Consider the following 18,270-nt stretch of genomic DNA (forward strand, 5'->3'; position numbering starts at 1 on the left):
TGATGGAACATGGTACTGTAATACACACTTGTCTAATAAGGTGTCATTTTCCAGTTATGAGTTGAGTGGTACACAGTATGCACATCAGAACATGCTTCGTACTGTACTTAATGGATTTTTACTCTGATAACTATTTTATGTATGGTTTATAGTACAGATTAACCTTTTTGGTGTGCATTATTTTGTGCCTCACTGCTAAAATTGACACTAGCAGCACACAAATCCATTAATTGTTCTCATCCTGCCTTTGCATGTCACTGGAAACCTTACAAATGTTAATGTGGTAACATTACACTTGTATACATTTGAATGGCTTAAAATAGATGGAAGACAAGTTACCATATTTAGATCTGGTCAAATGTATACCATTTACCACATGCACGACCATATTAAATAATGTGGTTTACCCGTGGGACAGTACCCATTCATCAGGTGGTAATTCAGTAACCATATCACTTATTAGTATTTAAATAACAGGTACATATATCAGTCTCACTTCAGCTATATATATATATATATATATAGTGTACTGATGATGGTGTAATACTCTACTTTTACTACATATTATAGTTGATACTTTACTGTACATCTGTGGATATGTACCAAGTGAGTTTGTGTATGTGTTTATTCAGTATTGATTTTAATCAAAATGTATCTATTACTGGTGGAGGAATTTTTGATATTATAAGTGGGGAGGTAAGTGACCAGGTTAGAGCTCTGTGAGCAAAGGGTCTTGGGGGTGTAGTCCTTCAGAAACTGTACCCATTTGATTTTTAATGGTTCCTAAAATTGCATAATAATTAATTTCCGGGAATAGTTTTACTGTAACATCAACTAAAGTATTCCTTTTTAGTTAGAAAATCTGTGAATGTGGTTTGATCATGTCACTGGTGGCAAAGTTGTTAGAGTGCTATGATGTCTTCCGGTATAATCCATAGCTATTATTATAACTCCATTTAAATTTTCAGCTTTCTAGCCCCTGCTACCTATTGTTTTGTCTTCATTCACAGAATTGGATTAGTACATAGAAGACTATACTCATCATATACTGTATTTTTAACAGATAGTTATCATATTTGTATGTGTATATCTTTATTACTTAGATACTACATATCAAAATTATCTTTGCAGCCATTGGATTGCTACTATTGGCGAAGTGTACCTTGCAGCAAACTTTTAGTGAGTATAATCAAGCAGTTGTGTGAGTTTTGTAGCAGTACAATCATCATTATAGATTGGTGTAAACTTAACACACATCAATCAACCAATAATAATTTTATGTATAACATACACCGTACTTCTGATAAACTGGTGTATGCAAGCATACAGTACATTTATAATATCCTTTCACTAATTTAAATCAGTGATAATCAGTTGCATGAATTCTCTGTATTTTAACATAGCACTCAGTCAACCAGCTACTGGTCCCAGTATAACATGTAATGGAAGTGATGTAACTCTACAATGTGTGATATTACTTAATGGAGTACCAGTGAATATAATTTGGAGGAGAAATGGAACACTTGTTGATACTAATGTTCTTACTAATCATCAGTATGTGTTCAACTCTACATATAATGCCTTTACTGATCTTGTGATCACTAATGTTGGACTGGAGGATGATAACACTGAGTATGAGTGTACTATTACTACTAATGAGATTACTAGTTCCATAGTGTTAAATGTGACAGGTTAGTAAATTAAACTGTATGCTTTGCTAAATTCCATTCCCAAATTAAACTATGCATGCATATTACTACTTACACTTTTTAAAATTAGACACTTGAGGTGTAGCTGGGGATCAGTCACCTACTGTATTTTATCTTTCCAACAATTTTTTAATTTATTTCACACATGCTCAACATTGCTCAAAAATACTGTATATCTAATTTGCTCTATATATCATTTTCAACCTTTTCCATTACAGCCTACAGTATCTCAATGCAAAATGTGAAATGTTTTAAACATGTTCCTTAGTTTCCACTGCATCTACTGTATGGACAATATCCACAATGACGAAAATTGTTGTAGCATAATGTCATAATTGGAAAAATGGGCATCTTAGTGAGGGGACTTTAGAGACTTTGTTGCACAGAAATTGAAATAAACATTGTTTGTGGTTTTTAACCAAGACATAGTAAAGGCAAGATGTATTAAACATATCTTGGTGATACAAAACAGGCTCATTGAGCAAAAGCAGACGGATTTCTTCAACGCATGCACAAATACGCATATTTATACTGCAATATAGTACATATGCCTCACCTTCGCCCTTGTTTGATTCTATAAACGTTATCATAGCAGAACACTACCATCACCCAATACCTCCCTGTACAAAGTCCCCTCACTTTAGTGGCCATCTTGTTTTGCGACATCAAGAAACATATTCACAACGTCATAAACGTCATTGCAGATATTACTCACTTTGCCATCATTTAGTTCAATACTATTACCTACCACAAATTTTGCCAACAGATGAATCCCTTGGTTATTAAGATAAGGTAAAGTCTCAGGGTATGATATCTTACACTTGAAATCTTGAGACCAAGATACTGTAATAGAGTAGTCATTACTGAATATTTCCCAATAGACCAGTTACATGTACTTTTGGAAGCTAGGAAATGTAATTATTTTATGAAGCATAACAGAGTATAATGAACATACCGAGAGCATGCATTCCAAGCAAAAAGTAGTGCATGCTCAAAGCCATGTTTGGCAATTCCATAAGTATCATACAGTACGATAGTACTGTATAGTAGGGACCACAAAGGAGTAGGCATGGCCCATGAAATAACATCACCCAAAAACCAGCCTCAGTTTTCCCTGACGACAATGAGGCAGTATTGGTTAGATAAAACTAAGCCCAAACAAGCTTTCAGAATGCTTTCAACAAGTTGCTATGGAATTTTAAAAATAAATTATTTAACAGAATTTTCTGCTGACTGACTGCCTGCCTGCCTGCCTGCCTGCCTGCCTGCCTGCCTGCCTGCCTGCCTGCCTGCCTGCCTGCCTGCCTGCCTGCCTGCCTGCCTGCCTGCCTGCCTGCCTGCCTGCCTGCCTGCCTGCCTGCCTGCCTGCCTGCCTGCCTGCCTGCCTGCCTGCCTGCCTGCCTGCCTGCCTGCCTGCCTGCCTGCCTGCCTGCCTGCCTGCCTGCCTGCCTGCCTGCCTGCCTGATGCCTTCAGACAAGCGTAACTTGATAACAATTAAGGCTACGAGCTTGACTTTTTCACTGTTCAGCCTGAGAGGTGCTTTTTGGCATACCACAGTACGTACAATGCATTCTTCATGGACTTACAAGTGTCCTCCTTTGGGTCCCATTCATCTTTGCTGACAGCAAAAAGTGTAGATTTGGCGATAGCACATGATGGCTTCCCTTCGTAACAGAAATCATCCGTATTTTTCATAGTGGCTGTTTTGATTGCAGAGGTGCTTTTCAAACAGTTCTCAATTTGTACTGCTGTGTAACAGGTTGAGCAATGGATACTTCACTTTTCAGACAATAACTGATATAACTGGGGCATGCAGCACCGTTTCTTTCGGTATGCATGTATTTCAGAAGTGCTTTTTGAACAGTTCTAGATCCGAAATGCTATGTAATGGGTTGAACATAGCTGACAACAAAGCGTAATGGATACTTCACTTTTCAGACGATGATTGATATAGCTGGGGTGCGACACAATTTCTGATGCGGTATGCATGGGTTCACCAGTCATAACAACAGTATTTACAAAAAAAAGTTAACAAACAAGTACACAGAAAAATTTGGAATTTTCAACTAGAGTAGGGACCATAGCACATTGATAAAAAGTGCTGAAACAAGCTCGAGTAGTGCATGATATTAAATCACAGTAAAACAATAATATGTGTTATATCCCTACTGTGCATTTGTATCTTGAGCACAGTAGAGATAAAACGCTTCTTATTGTTTTACTGTGATTTAATATCGTGCACTACTCCAGCTTGTTTCAGTACTTTTTATTGATGTGCTATGGTCTCTACTCTAGTTAAAAATTAAAAATTTTTTTGTGTACTTGTAGTAGTTTAGCCCATGCCTATACCACTCGTACATTTACCTGTGATACTAATAATTCAGCTGTTTCGTTGATCTAGCAAGAGTATAGTTATGTTCATAGATACAGTAGATATTCTTTAAAGGCTCTACAGTAACTGTGCTGTGTTGAGGTAGCTAGATAAACCCATGAATTTCCTTTCACGATTGTCAAATTGTCAAATATGTAAGGTCACAAAATGTAAATGCCTGCTCCAGCACACATAATTTTAACCACAAACTAATTTCATATAACATTGCATTCCATTTGATTTTTTATGTTCTTGTATATAGGCCCTCCATCTGTCAAAATTGTGAATGGTAGCTCTAGTATTTGCTATGTATCTGTGATGTGGTCAAGCAGCAGAACTGAAATATGTGGCACCATTAATTATGCACAGTTTATAAACAATGGTCGTGTTGTGAAAAATCTCAATGCTACAACCTCTGAAATTTCAATGGTCAGCCTTACTCCAGATACTAACTACACATTTAAAGTTGCTGCAATGGATAGTGCAGGAGCAGGAATGTATATGGAGGAAATGTTTAATACTGGTAAACCAACAGGTAAGTGTGGTCTACAGTAACTACAATGTACCTTACATTATAATTACTATGGTGTGGCAAAGCTGAGATCTTCACTGCTACGTGGCAATGTAATGAGACAAACTTCTGTGGAATTCTTGCCAATTGGATGACTGTAAGCTTAAAAGTAATATTGCATTTTTACCAGAAACTTTTTTTTAGATTACAGAGACTGACGAAATTTGTGCTCCAATCGAGAAGTTGGAACTTCAGGGACTTAATGCCTCCAGTGATAATGTAGCTGTTGATAATGCTGTAACTACTACAAGGTCATACACTGCCCTAATACCAGTTGATCAGCTGATAAATAACACTGTACTGATAGCAACATATTGTAATGGTGCAGTGACTCGGAGTAGTGATCAAATCAATACCATTGGTATGAATATACATTGGATAACCCACTAATATGCAGAGGAATATCATGCACACACAAAATGCATGTTAGATTAATTTTTATAAATGTTGTATACATCTATTGCTGAATGTAATTTACGTACTAACAGCTACTGTAGTGCTTTATATATAGTTTATGCTCTCTTCAATGTGCATAAATCTTTTTTTTTCTTTCTTTTAATTTATTGATAGATGGGTCCAACTTTTTATTGCAAGATCTTGATGGAGAAATTCTGTTTAAAGAACAAATCACTGTGAAAGCAAATTGGAAAGGAGTAAGTTGAGGTGGTTAATTATTAGCACAAGGAAAATTAGGAATTTCAAATTTTATAAGGGATCATAGAAATAAAAAGTAGTGGACAAGAGAGGTTACTTACACCTGAAGATATACTAGTGGTCATTTAATTCCTAATTCAGTCTATACCCATGATTGAATTTAGGGATTAAATGTCCACTAGTATATCTGCAAGTGTAAGCAACTTCCCTTCTTCACTACTTTTTATTTCTGTAATCCCTAATCAAATTTAAAAGTCCTAGTGCTCGTTTGTTTACTTTTTTGTAACATAATTATGACTGACGCATACCGCATCAAAAGATAGAACAGTGCCATGTTTAATGTTTTCGTCTGGATTCATGCCCCACCAGAAAGTGTGATGTGGACATTGCACTTTATTTTCTGCTATATTCAGCCCATTACACAATATTAATAATGAAGAACATTATGAGAAGTGCCTCTGCAATCAATCCAGCCACTATGAAAACACAGACAGCTTTCCATTACATTACAAACGTAGGGAAGTCATCACACGCTACCGTGAATTGACACATTGAGCTGACAGCAAAAAGTAGGACAAAGGTACAGTAAGTCCATAATGCATACATTGTACATACTGTGATAGGCACTTGTCAGGCTGAATCAACATCTAACAGTGAAACAATCAAGCCCGTGTAGCCTTAGCCATTATTGAGTTATGCTTGTCTGAAGGAATCAGGTAGACAGTCAGACAGTTAGCAGGGGCGGATCCAGAGTTTCGAAAGAGGGGGGGCACCTTTCTGAAAAACAGTTGAAGACCAAAAAAAACTTGCTGAAAACCAGTTGAAGACCAAAAAAAAAAAAAAAAAAAAAAAAAGGTCACAACAATAATAGCTAGTTATCCTTACCAACTATATCACGTCTGTTATGTAAAATAAAATTCTATTTGTAGCTTCATAGGTAAGCTACACTGCCTCATGAACATTATGACTGCTTTATTAGAGTAATTGACTGCTCTATTAGAGTATCTCGATCTTGTATGCAATTTCTTGAAGGGGGGGGGGGGGGGGGGCATTTGCCCCAAATGCCCCATCCTGGATCCGCCACTGGTTAGTTAGTCAGTCAGTCAGTCAATAGAAAATTTTGTTAAATAAAGGTTTTAAAATTCTGTAGCAATTCATTGAAAGTGTTTTTGGTTACTGTGAAGATACTTTTGGGCTTGATTCTATCTAAACAATACTGCAAGATGCCATGGAGCTATTGTGAGGCCAAGTTTTTGTGAGAAAGTAAAAACCTTCATGATCTCTAATATACTAACCATACTGTATGGCATTCATTCATTGGTTTAAAATGCTCCAATTAATTTAGTGTTAGAAATAACTCACAATTGGTAGATATCCTTAGAATTTTATGTCTGAGGATAAAGCAAATTTCAGAATTAAAACAATGCTTTGAAGAATACTCATAATAACATTTCTGTGTCTAAAATAAAATTTCTGGCTATGCTAAAGCAGAGCAAGAATGAAGAATAAATCTCAATGGCTTGCAAGCAAAAATATAGCTAAGATACGTACATGTACCATTCCTGCCATGAAAGTCCTGGGGTATATACAGTTATATCACCAACTAGACAAGCACAACTGTAAGTATAGCATAAGGGATTTTTTTAGCAATTTGCTAACTATTGCTATGAAAACCATGAGACAGTGACTTATTGTATTATTAGAGCTCTTTGCTCTAGCCTACTGAACCATATTGAACAACACACATCATTGCCACCAATCACGATAGCTACTTCTAATTTCAATTTGTAAATCTGTGATAGAGTACTTAACAATCAGCACATGGTCATTAAGTACTGTGTACATGTAGTTAACAAGTGAAACTTAATTTAAACAGAGCCTGATCCTGTCAATAGTAAGGTGGCTTAACAAAATTATCATTACCGAGCGGATAAAAGCACCATTTTTGGTACAGAGGTTCTTTATGATGTACTTATTGATATTAGAAGGGGTGCCCTCAAGACACACCCACGTACGGCCTATTATGGGCAAAATAATAAAATGGCTACCGTTAAAGTTACAGTTAATGTTTTAGCACCCTGTATTTATACAATATGTGTAAAAAGCACACTGTGATTGAAATTCTAGCATCACTTTATGCTTTTTATTCAGTACCTTGGTATGTAAATGTGTTTTTCAGTCAAATGTTTAAAAAAATACAAGAAAGTATCCGATAAAACAATGTTTATAGCTGGCATACATTAATACACAACTTAAGTATACTGAAAATACTTATCAAATACATGTACACTTACAACTACAAAGTGGGGAGCAAGCAAGGTTAGATTTAGCACATGTACAGTTTAAGCAATCTCCTTTGCAGCAGCACTTTACCAACTCACGGCAAGCCTTTGAAACTTCTGGAATGGTTATCCAAACTGGTAACCATGTGCCAGATGAGTTATTCCAAGCAAAGTCCTCAGGTGAAGGAAGAACTTGCAGTGTCTGTGTACTGGTAGTCCAGATTCCTGCTTGATAGACTGATCGTCTAGTATGCTGCAGTAGAGCATCCTTAGTTGGTGGTAACCTTTCTACTGATCGACTTCTTTTGCAGAATAATTCTTCTCTCTCATCATTTACAAAACTCAGTGGACTAGTCCTGTCATAAAGTACGACAATAAATCTTTCAATAGTTGCAAAATGACTGGAATCAGCATTTAAGTCTTCAAAAGGATGTAGAGAAAGATGCTCAAAAGTTGCTGTCACTTCTTCAAATGCCTGCCAAGCTTGCCAGGCAGACTTCTTTCCCTTTCCCCTGAATGCAGAAGTTGTGTCGCAGCCTGATAATGCATGAAAGACTGGAAGAGCCCTTGATTTAGGTTCCCCCAAGGTGTGAGAAATAGCATTAACGCTTAAGAATCGATAGTTTTTACCTACTCCAAAAGCAATCCAAATATCTGCTAGTGGTTGAATAGCATGTAGGTCATAAAATACACCAACTAAGATGACCACTATGTCTGTATCCACAGTTCGTACCTCGATAGTCTTCATACCTTGTTGTAGTGCATGCCGAATGTGCACTACAATTCTGGTATCAGCTTCCTCATGATTGCAGTCTTGCATATGGTTTGCAGAGCCACTATGTAGAACAGACTGTGCTGATGTGACATATACTAGTTTGCTTGACGGAAATGTAAACATTGTGATTTTATTTGTTAGAAAAGCAAACAATTCTGTTTTGTTCTTAGGATCAAAAAGAAAATCCATCCACTTGCTTGGCAGTTTTGTTTGCCCTGACACTTTTCTGCGCACACCTTTTCCTCTCTTCTCTCGAGTGGACTCTTTTAAGCTGTCAGGTAAGTATGTGTCCCATACTATGTCTATTCTTGTACTACTCTGCAGTTGTTTTTGAAGGTAAGGGATAAAAACATTCTGTGCATAGTCAGCAACTCCAGTAACTGGCAGGAAGTGAACTATAGCAGCACCATCCAAGATTTGGCAATCACAGATAGTTGGAGGTTCAGGCTGTGCAACTAACTGAATGCAGTTTAGTAAATCAGACTTGGTGTTCGGCAAATAAAGCTTTCCTAAGTCAGATAGAGATGGTGGAAATGACTGCATCTCATGAGAAAAGAATTCCTTTAAATCACTGTTGCGGCTTTGCATAGAAATATACAGCTGCCCAAAAAGTGCTACGTTATTTTGTAGTATTTTGACCTTATCTTGCTTTGATGTTGTTTTGTGCTGATACTGCTTGAAAATAGCTAGAGAATTTCTTTTAATCCGATTGTGAATTGAAATACTGCATTCTTCCAATACCCACTTCACAAATTCCTGATATTGTGTTGTGCCTATGTGTTCAAGTGTTCGAAGTGCATTCACTCCTGTTTCACCTATGCAATTGCGGCTATCAAGGGTAACAAGTTCAGGAAAGTCATCCAGAAAGGGGTTTCCCATATTTTTGATTGTTGAAAAAAGGCTACGAACTTGCTTATGAAAGGACTTCTGTGCTGCATAACCGCTTTGATGGTTCTGAAAATATTTAGGGTCATCCGGGTCATTGACTGGTAGATATTCAGCTTCAAACTGATTTTGCAATCTAGTTAATTCAGGCCCTGACAACATCCAACGCTTTAATGCACTGGGGTTTTCTGTTAAGCCAATGAAGCCACCTGAACCTTTCACACTGGCATTCTCCTGCTCGTGAGCTTGATCAATAGGGATGCAAGAGAAAGATTTATTTGTCTTAGACAACACCCAACGTCCTTCCTCAAATTCATTTCTAATCGAATCTGGAAAATTCTTCATATCTCTAATATGTACTGGTGTCCACCTTGCATAGTTCACATGATCCATAGCAAAAAACAGTGGTACAAGCTTCTCCATAATTTCCATATAAAGTAGAAAGTTTCTATCTCTATGAGCTGCAACAAACATGAGAATTAGCATTTCATATCGCAAAATGAAATCCCAATACATGAAAGTAGGGCTGCTACTACACATACTGTCTTTCCAAGCTGAAAATGAACAATTAGACTCAGATTGTGAATATGCTTCCTGTTGGAGCTTTTGAAGGGTCAAGACAGTTACCTGGCGAGCAAGTCTAGTGCGTGCCAGATGTGATACATTCAGGAAAGAATCGACTATGCCAGGAGAAGCTATTTCCGCTTCTGTCAAAGCTGCGGTCCAGCCAGAGCCTTCCAGAACATCTCCTAGTGTTCTCCAAAGTGCCATCTCTGTATGCAGACCACCTAGCATTATGACATGCACATGCTCACCATGTGTAGCTGGCCATTTCCATTGCACATATTTTGCAATGGCGAAAAGAGGTTGGTCAAAAGCAGTGACAGGAATCTGACCTGGATTTAGGTAATCAGTTGCTTGTCTTTGAACTTCCATTCCATGTTTAACCATTGAAGGAGTAGCTGCTTTCTCATAGAACAGTGGAAGCAATGCACATACACCTAGAGGATCTTCTAGTGATGGTTGCTGCTGCAAGGCATGATAAGCACCCCATACTATTTTGTCATCATTATGAAGGTCTTCATTTTCTAGAAGATGTAGTGCATGACTAACCCATGATTTCTGTTTTGCGAATGCTTCATCAAAATGACTTTGCCTCTGTTCCGTATTACAATTGAGAATTGGTACAGTAACATCATTTGGACGCAATGCAACTGCTGGAACAATTTCATAACTACCTGGGAGGTTGTATTTCCTATCTGTAGACTGTGGCAATGACTTGAGTGGTCTATCAATGCCAGGGTTATCCTTTGTTGGAAACTGAATAAGACTGATTCCCGTACCATGAAATGATGACTGAGAAGTCGTTGAGGATGGATTGTAATCCAAATTATCAATGGCACCAACAGTAAACAATTGTTTCTTGAGGCAGATAGGTGATACAACCCCATCTTCGTCACACTACTCACATACTGATGTGGCTATCCTGTCCTCGAGATCCAGTACCCTATCATAAGAAATGCTGATCCCCATGCAATATAGCTGCATAATCAATTTCTTGCATCTAGTTTGCTGGTGTATATTTAGGCCAATATAGATTGGTAACGGTGGCTCCCTATCCAAAGTGTGTCTTTCCTTTGTGCCAGATGTTGAAGTAGACTTTTTCATGTTGAACACAATTAACTGCCCGACTGAGATACAAGCATGAGACTCTTCTTTGTCTTGATCCTTCAGGTTTGGGCCATTGTATATTAATGAGATAAGAGACTTGAGGCATGATGGTATTGAATTCTCCTGGCATTTTGAGGGAAAATTGCCATCAAATTTGAAGCACTCATGTCTGAATGTATCATTTCGAATTATCGTAGCAGCTTTTGCTAGGATAAGGGCATCTTCAGAATAGTCTCTCTTCTTCAATGCGTCTTTCAGCATATTTTGCATCCCCCTTGTTAAGACAATAACAGTGTTTTAACCATCACATTGTTCTTGTGCCTCAGAAAAGTGCTGTAGCAAATCGTTTTTGAACCTAGTTTTATTGACAGTTTTCCTGATGCCGAAGTCACCTAGGCGATTTATGTAAAGAGAGTGAAGCTCTGCTAATTTAAAAAGAAGAGTTCCTGCTTCTACAGATTTTTCAATATAGGTTGTCAACTCCACAAACACTCTAGATTCGTTTATCCTTTCGTCTATAACTTCTTGTTCATGCACTTGATTTTGCCTCTTGTAACTTCTGTATCTATTTCTTAATTTAATGAGGCATTTTAATTGATACTGTACCTCTTTGGCAATCAAGTCTTCTGTACCAATTTTAGCCAAAAGCTGGGTGTCTTGCAACTCAGTAAGCATTTCTCGAATATTTGCATCTGCATCAAACATCAAAATCTGGTGAAGATCTCCCTCCTCAAGTCCCTTTTCACAAAACATACAAATTTTAATGTCCATTGCCTGACGCTTGCCAGATGTTCTTCCTGAATCCTCAACATTATATTTTCTTTTAGTTGCTCTTGTTAGCTTAGAAATGCTGTACTTCAAATGACAAGATTTGTGCCAAGAAGCATGGTGGCTTGTTAGATCATCAACACTTATGCCATCTCCAAAATGCACTTTTGTTGGAAGTGCATCAATTTTACGGAACTCTTCAACATTTGCCAAAAAAGATGAATAAAATGCTTCACTGCCCGCTTCAAGACTATCTAATGGACATTTTAAGGGCTCAGGTTTGTCCTGTTGGCAGATAATACACTTGTTCCAATTAAAGTCCATTGCTTATACAATCAACTGTCTATAAAAATAAGCTTAAAAAGTCACAAAATAACCTTTTAACCAACCTCTTTTTATTGCTCCAATGCAATCCAATCAAGAAATGTTATGAAAACAGATTGATTTACTGACCACATGGCTTTGTTCTTTTTAATGCCACTCAAACAAATCTTAAATATTTTGGTTAATTCTGCATAGTATGTATATAATAATAATTTTAAAAGTATGCATGTATTTAAGTCCCAGTAAGTACAAAAAATGTGATGCGGCTGAGTAGGGGGCGTGGCTTTAAGGAGGTGTGACAGTATAGATAACTAATATATGGGATAATTACATATAAGCACTTAAAAATAATAATAATGAAAGTACAGTATATAAGCACTGATAAGCTACCTTAGTGATGCTTAATTTGCATTAATTATGTGTAAACTAAAAGCTGTATAAATAGCTCTTAATTAAATTTTGGGCGTGGCACCCCTTCTTGAATTAGTCAAAATATGTCAACAAAGCTTCAGAAAAAATTGGTGCTTTTATCCGCTTCGTGACAATATTCTCAAAAATTGATGCTAAGCCACCCTACTACAAGTGTGTCTCATCCTCTTTATTGAATATCTGGGTCTGATCCAGATGAGATCGTACTGGATCATAAATTAACAAACTCTTACTGCAAGTGCGTCAGAGTAGGTGCGACCAGTGAGGCCAGAGCTTCACCACTGTTTAGCTGAAACAAAAAGAAAACTTTCAAACTTGATGAAGCCAAAACTAAAAGTGGTGAACATGCAATGCTTAGCATTTATTTAATGGCAACAATTGATAGAAACAACACATATCAAACCTGTCTTTCACCCAAGTCCACTTTGACTATATTAATCACTTCTAAATATAATTTTTGTCATATTCAGTTTTGGCTTTGTTTCTCTTTACAGCTACTTTGGAAACATTCCTTACAGATCTCTTAATTAATGGTAACGTTAAATAAGGTGATTTTTGGTCAGTTTTCATAACTTCAACATTGTCAATTTGTCATGCAGGTAGCTAACACCTTACACACAGTATTGCAGCCCACAATTGCCTCCAAATAGCATCTTAAAGTGTGCATTTTTCTTGGGAGATCATTCCCCCAGACCCCGTTAAAGCTAGCATTAGAAATGAGCCTTATTATTTTTCATCTGACGCCCCTGTACTGTACTGATGGAAATGCAGTTGAACATATGCAAGAATCTCACACTCGTCATTCAGGAATGTATTTTGCTGTGTGTACAGTAGGAATATGCAGGGCCATGTTTACTTATTGGGACTGCATGCTTCTCTTTGTGGACATTCATCATATCTCGCCAAGAGTTCATAATATGTATTATTTAGGAGAGTATCCAACGCTGTATTTCCCCTTCAAAACACACTGCGTAATAATGTTATGCAATAGTCATCATCACCAAAGGTGTTAACTTGCTTCAAGAGCTATAAGGGCCTTGAAGTGCTTGCAGGTCTTCACTTTTGTATATCAACGTCTATCAACAAGTCTTTCATGGCAAAGCCATGTGTTGGAGTTTACTGGAATTATACTAAAATATTCAGAAATGTTACACAATGTTGCACAATTATTACGCAGTGTGTTTTGAAGAGGCAATACAGGCATTGGATACTCTCCTAAATATATATATATGCTGAACTCTTGATCTCGCCCATAGGATTGGGTGTTGCTGCTTTTAGTTACATAACTAGTCTGGCATCAAGCAAACCCACTTACATTTGTATATAGCTACATTTAGCTTATGTGGAGCCGCACCCACTTATTGACCATTGATCATGAAAGCGAGGTTGAAATTGTGTGCTTTGGTAGATACTCATTTCTTGCAGACAATCCTTCTAGTTGTGTGATAACTTGTATGGTCTATGCTATAAATGCAGGGTTAACCAGTGAAGCTTCAGAGTATTCTAGCCTTTGACGTATGCCTCTCTTTTTATTAAACTGAGTCAGATCTGGGTCCCACTTCAAGTACTATTCACGTTAGTGGATCAACTGGGTCAGTAGTACTGACCCACATACAACCCTATATGCCTGATATATAGCTAGGACCTAAATTTCATGAAAGCATGCTAGTGTATTCTAGTTCATGTGATCAAGCCTCAGAGAGCATAATTATGTACATATATTTATACTATATATACAAATGTACATGCAAAAATATCTGATTATGTCATTCATTAGTCATTGCTTTACTGAATCTGTAACATGGTTCAGGTGTACCCACTTGCATACAGGGGTGTATGTGTGTATTATAGACTTTAGATAATGGATGTATCTTCAATTATCTATGTATGTATTGTTAACAGGCTACAAACTTGGGAATTGTTTACAGAATATCTCTAATCTGCAATAACAGCTACATGCAAGAGAACAGTACAGTAGATATATTGACTGCTAACTTCACTCTACCACCCCAAAGTGTAACTGCCGATAACATTGGATGTGAAGTAAATGTCTCAATAGATGGCATAAAGTATATCAGCATCTCATTGAGTAAGAAATTCATGATACCTTTACCATACAATTATAAGCATACTATGTGATTAATTGACTTGCATACTGCACACTATAAGGAATCATCCATAATTTTCAACAATTTCACAAGTGTACAGAGAGATTCAGTATTCTTTTTACTTACCCAAAAGCATACTATAATAATGTTGATGCTGCCTGTATGTTGTTAATTTTATTCATTTTTCTCACTGCATTTGCCTATAGGTCGAGTCTATTTTGCATTTTCCACCTATTTTTCTTTCCAGCAATTCTTTCATTTTTCACCTATTACTCACTATTTTTTGCTCAAGAATAAGAATAATATATTTTGCTCAGCATTAATCTTTGCTGTTAATTGATCATTTCTAAGTGCAAAGCTACAATTTTACCTTAAAGTGACTGTTCTATCCCGATCTCACCATACAGTATATAGCAAGAAGCTACTTAACACATGTGACTTTCTACCGTATAGCGGGTTTTTACTGCACCTATAATTTATCACGAATCATAAAAGTGTGACACAAATTTCCGCGAACGCAGCTATCCGCGATAATTAAATCCACTGATTTTTTATTTTGATAACTAGAAATGCATTGTAAGAGGATATGGAAGCATTGTTAAGCAGTTATATACATGGCTACCACGTTATAGACATTTTGGACTCCTGTCATTGGTGAGGAACTCACTTGTATTATAAAAAGTGGGGATGTGTGCCGCTGCATGACGACCCAACAGTAGTGGGGCACCTACTGCGTGCCCTCTCAAGGATATATATGTAGTTTGCTTTTGTTTCATGGTGGCACAATAATACGTATCAAGTTACAGGCAAGAAAATACGAGAAGTTGAAAACACACAAGATAAAATAAACGCAGATTTAATTACCGCAGCTAACCACTGTTCGCGAAAATAAAGTCTTCACAGTAAAAACCCACTATACGGTATTAGAGTATCTCGTGAAATGTTTATGTACACTTGAAGTGTCATTCAGACTTCAGCCCCACAATTAAGCTTCCACCATCATCTACATTTGCAGTGATATTTTCACCATTCACTACATTTAGTAGGCACATGTCTGTATACAATACTAGTACTAAATTATGTCTTTAATATGGTGCAACTGTAACCAACATTTTTTTAAAGCATACAGGCGCATTTACCTCCCACCCTTCCCTAGTGTACTCTGTGTACTCTTACGAAAATGATCCTTAAGCTATTAAAATATCCACAATAAAAAGGTATCGCTCTGCAGTAAATATATGTATGCAAATACTGTAAAACAATAAGAAGTGAATATCCCTACTGTGCCACACTCAATGCACAGTAGGGATATTCACTTCTTATTGTTTTACAGTATTTGGACATTACGTACTACTCTGATCCAGCTTGTTTCAGTACTTTTTATTGCAGCATTATACATTGTCCCTAATCTAATTTTAAATTCCCAATTTTTTCTTATACTTGTTTGTGAAGTTTTTTTGCAAGCTCATGACCACTAAATATCTGCTGAGTTACTCACAGCACTATTATACTAGATTATGACTCATACAATAACAACTGATCAGTGGGCGTGGCTCTACATAAGCCTGCAGACAATAATGGATGTGGATTCGTGCATATCTACATGGGCGTGGCTACCATATGTCTACAGACAGTAATTTACGTAAGTGGGCGTGGATTCGTGCATACCTACACACTGATGAATGGACGTGGCTACCATATGTCTACAGACTATAATTTACGTAAGTGGGCGTGGCTAACGAAAGAAGCAGAGCTACGCTATGACGTGTGGTAACATTCCACTTTTAATTTAGCACGTAGGGTCAGACCCGAATAATCTGTAAGCAGGACCTGGATGACCTGACTCGGTTTAACATTGTTACTAATTAAACTATATTTATTGACTTACACATTGCTATATAGTTCGCCATGAGTTGCTCTCTCTGATCGATATCAACAGCGAGTCTGACGTACGCGTGTGTTTTTGGTACAACCGGCAACCACGAGTATTCGAATAGTTTGATGCAATATACACTGGTATGGAAGCCGTACTGTAGTCTATTAACACTCAGCGGTAGAACCTTGACTGATGGCCATGGTAAAGAAGGATAAAAGGTAAGACAATAGCGCAAGCATTGTATGTTTATCAATATACCAAAGGTTTTTTCTTAAGCGAACTAGAAACGTTTCTGCGAAAGAATTAGGGCTGTAGCTGTAGCCGGTTTTCCGCTACGCTTGACTGAAGACGTCAGGCAGGCAGGCAGTAGAAAATTCCATTGACTTTTTTTAAAAATTCTGTAGCAACTTGACGGAAACGTTTCGGGTCGGTCTGAAGACACTTTTGGGCTTGGTTTTCCCCAACCAATACTGTCATATCATTTTGAGGAAAAATCGCGGCAGGTTTTTGGGTTATACTATATCATGGATCGCCCCCGTCCCTAATATACAGTACTATCGTACTGTATGATACATACCAGTGCTAGTTCCATGGCTGAATTTCCTGGCACAGTTTACAAGACACACTGCATAAATCATGTTGTATAAGCCTCACTGTACACTAAATTGTTATGGTGGCCAAGTCTGCATAATCTTTAGGATGGGCACATAAAATTTTCCTGCAATTTTCATGACTCATAACTATGCTGTTATACTTTGACTGTACAATAAACATTACATGTAACTTTGTAATGATAAGTTACAGAATTCAGATACTATCTGTTGTGTGATGAGATGTGGTTTGTGCTTACATGACTTGTTTTTGCAAACCCAGTCACATTTGTTGTTATTGCAAAATGCTTATAGTTAAGGAATGGCCCTGCAATGCAGACGCATTAGTACATATGTAGGTGCCTTAATACGTAGTAGGCACTGTTCATTGTTGCCAGATGGGAGTAGAACGTATACTTCATCCTCTACTGATAATTACTGTGAAGATAATCCTGGAGTGTGTGTAGGAGTACCAGTAGTTGTGGCTGTTGCAGTACTGATTATTTTAGTTATTCTATTGCTGCTTTTTGCTTGTCCTGATTCCAGGAGAATGTTTTGTAAGTTAACAAAAAAAACTATGTAGATGTGAATGATATATCTATTTCTATCTTTAGTGGCTTTGCTCCATCAAAACTCTAAAACAAGTGTTGTTTCTAAGTGAGTGAAGGATTTATCATTCTTAGACAAACTATGCACCTGTATACATGTGTATATAATGTATGCAACTTTCACTCACACACATTATGCCGTAAAGTCGGGTTTTTAAGTGCATGCACTTACAATTTTCGGAGAAAACTTTTGTAAACATTGTACTATCTGTTAGGAGCATTCACCTAAGTAATATTTATGATGCATTTAAAATGGAACCACTATGTTGTAATAGAGTAGTTCATGGTCATCAAGCTAGTGTATAAGGACATTTGACTCCATTTTTGGGTGAAATCCTTTGTGATGAACAAGAATATTGCAGTCCAAAAGGTTTATTTGCTGTATACATAGGGAAGGGAGACCTCAATAGAGATGTAAAGGTTTGAGGGGACATTAATTTTCTGGTACTTCCAGCTTTTCTTCCTGTGTGTAGCTTTGTCTCATGCTGAGCCTTACATTGGGCCACGTGCGCTTATCAGCCATGGTTATTAACAAGAAATTTGTATGCGCTTAACAAATACTATGCACTTAATAGACACATGCGCTTAACAACCCAACTCTACGGTATTATACTGACCACATTATGCTTATTGTATACGTATATTTAC

General features: G+C 37.2%; 1 protein-coding gene across 3 annotated transcripts in view; it reads left to right on the top strand.

The window, feature by feature from the left end:
* The window catches only part of LOC136265055 (uncharacterized), a 170,653-nt gene that overhangs the window by 22,387 nt on the left and 129,996 nt on the right, over positions 1–18,270 (top strand). The window contains exons 2-11 of one of the 3 annotated variants that reach the window (XM_066059845.1): positions 571–606; positions 1,104–1,179; positions 1,404–1,691; positions 4,344–4,616; positions 4,679–4,749; positions 4,797–5,013; positions 5,223–5,305; positions 14,343–14,529; positions 17,413–17,571; positions 17,629–17,671. In XM_066059845.1, coding sequence (XP_065915917.1) covers positions 598–606; positions 1,104–1,179; positions 1,404–1,691; positions 4,344–4,616; positions 4,679–4,749; positions 4,797–5,013; positions 5,223–5,305; positions 14,343–14,529; positions 17,413–17,571; positions 17,629–17,671 — 1,406 coding nt within the window. In that variant the 5' untranslated portion in view covers positions 571–597. Of the gene's footprint in view, positions 1–468; positions 607–1,103; positions 1,180–1,403; positions 1,692–4,343; positions 4,617–4,678; positions 4,750–4,796; positions 5,014–5,222; positions 5,306–14,342; positions 14,530–17,412; positions 17,572–17,628; positions 17,672–18,270 lie in introns of those variants that run through there. The other 2 variants (XM_066059839.1, XM_066059832.1) reach the window with 2 other exon arrangements.

This window comes from Dysidea avara, chromosome 1 (genome assembly GCF_963678975.1).
Source record: "Dysidea avara chromosome 1, odDysAvar1.4, whole genome shotgun sequence".
NCBI classification, from domain to species: domain Eukaryota; kingdom Metazoa; phylum Porifera; class Demospongiae; order Dictyoceratida; family Dysideidae; genus Dysidea; species Dysidea avara.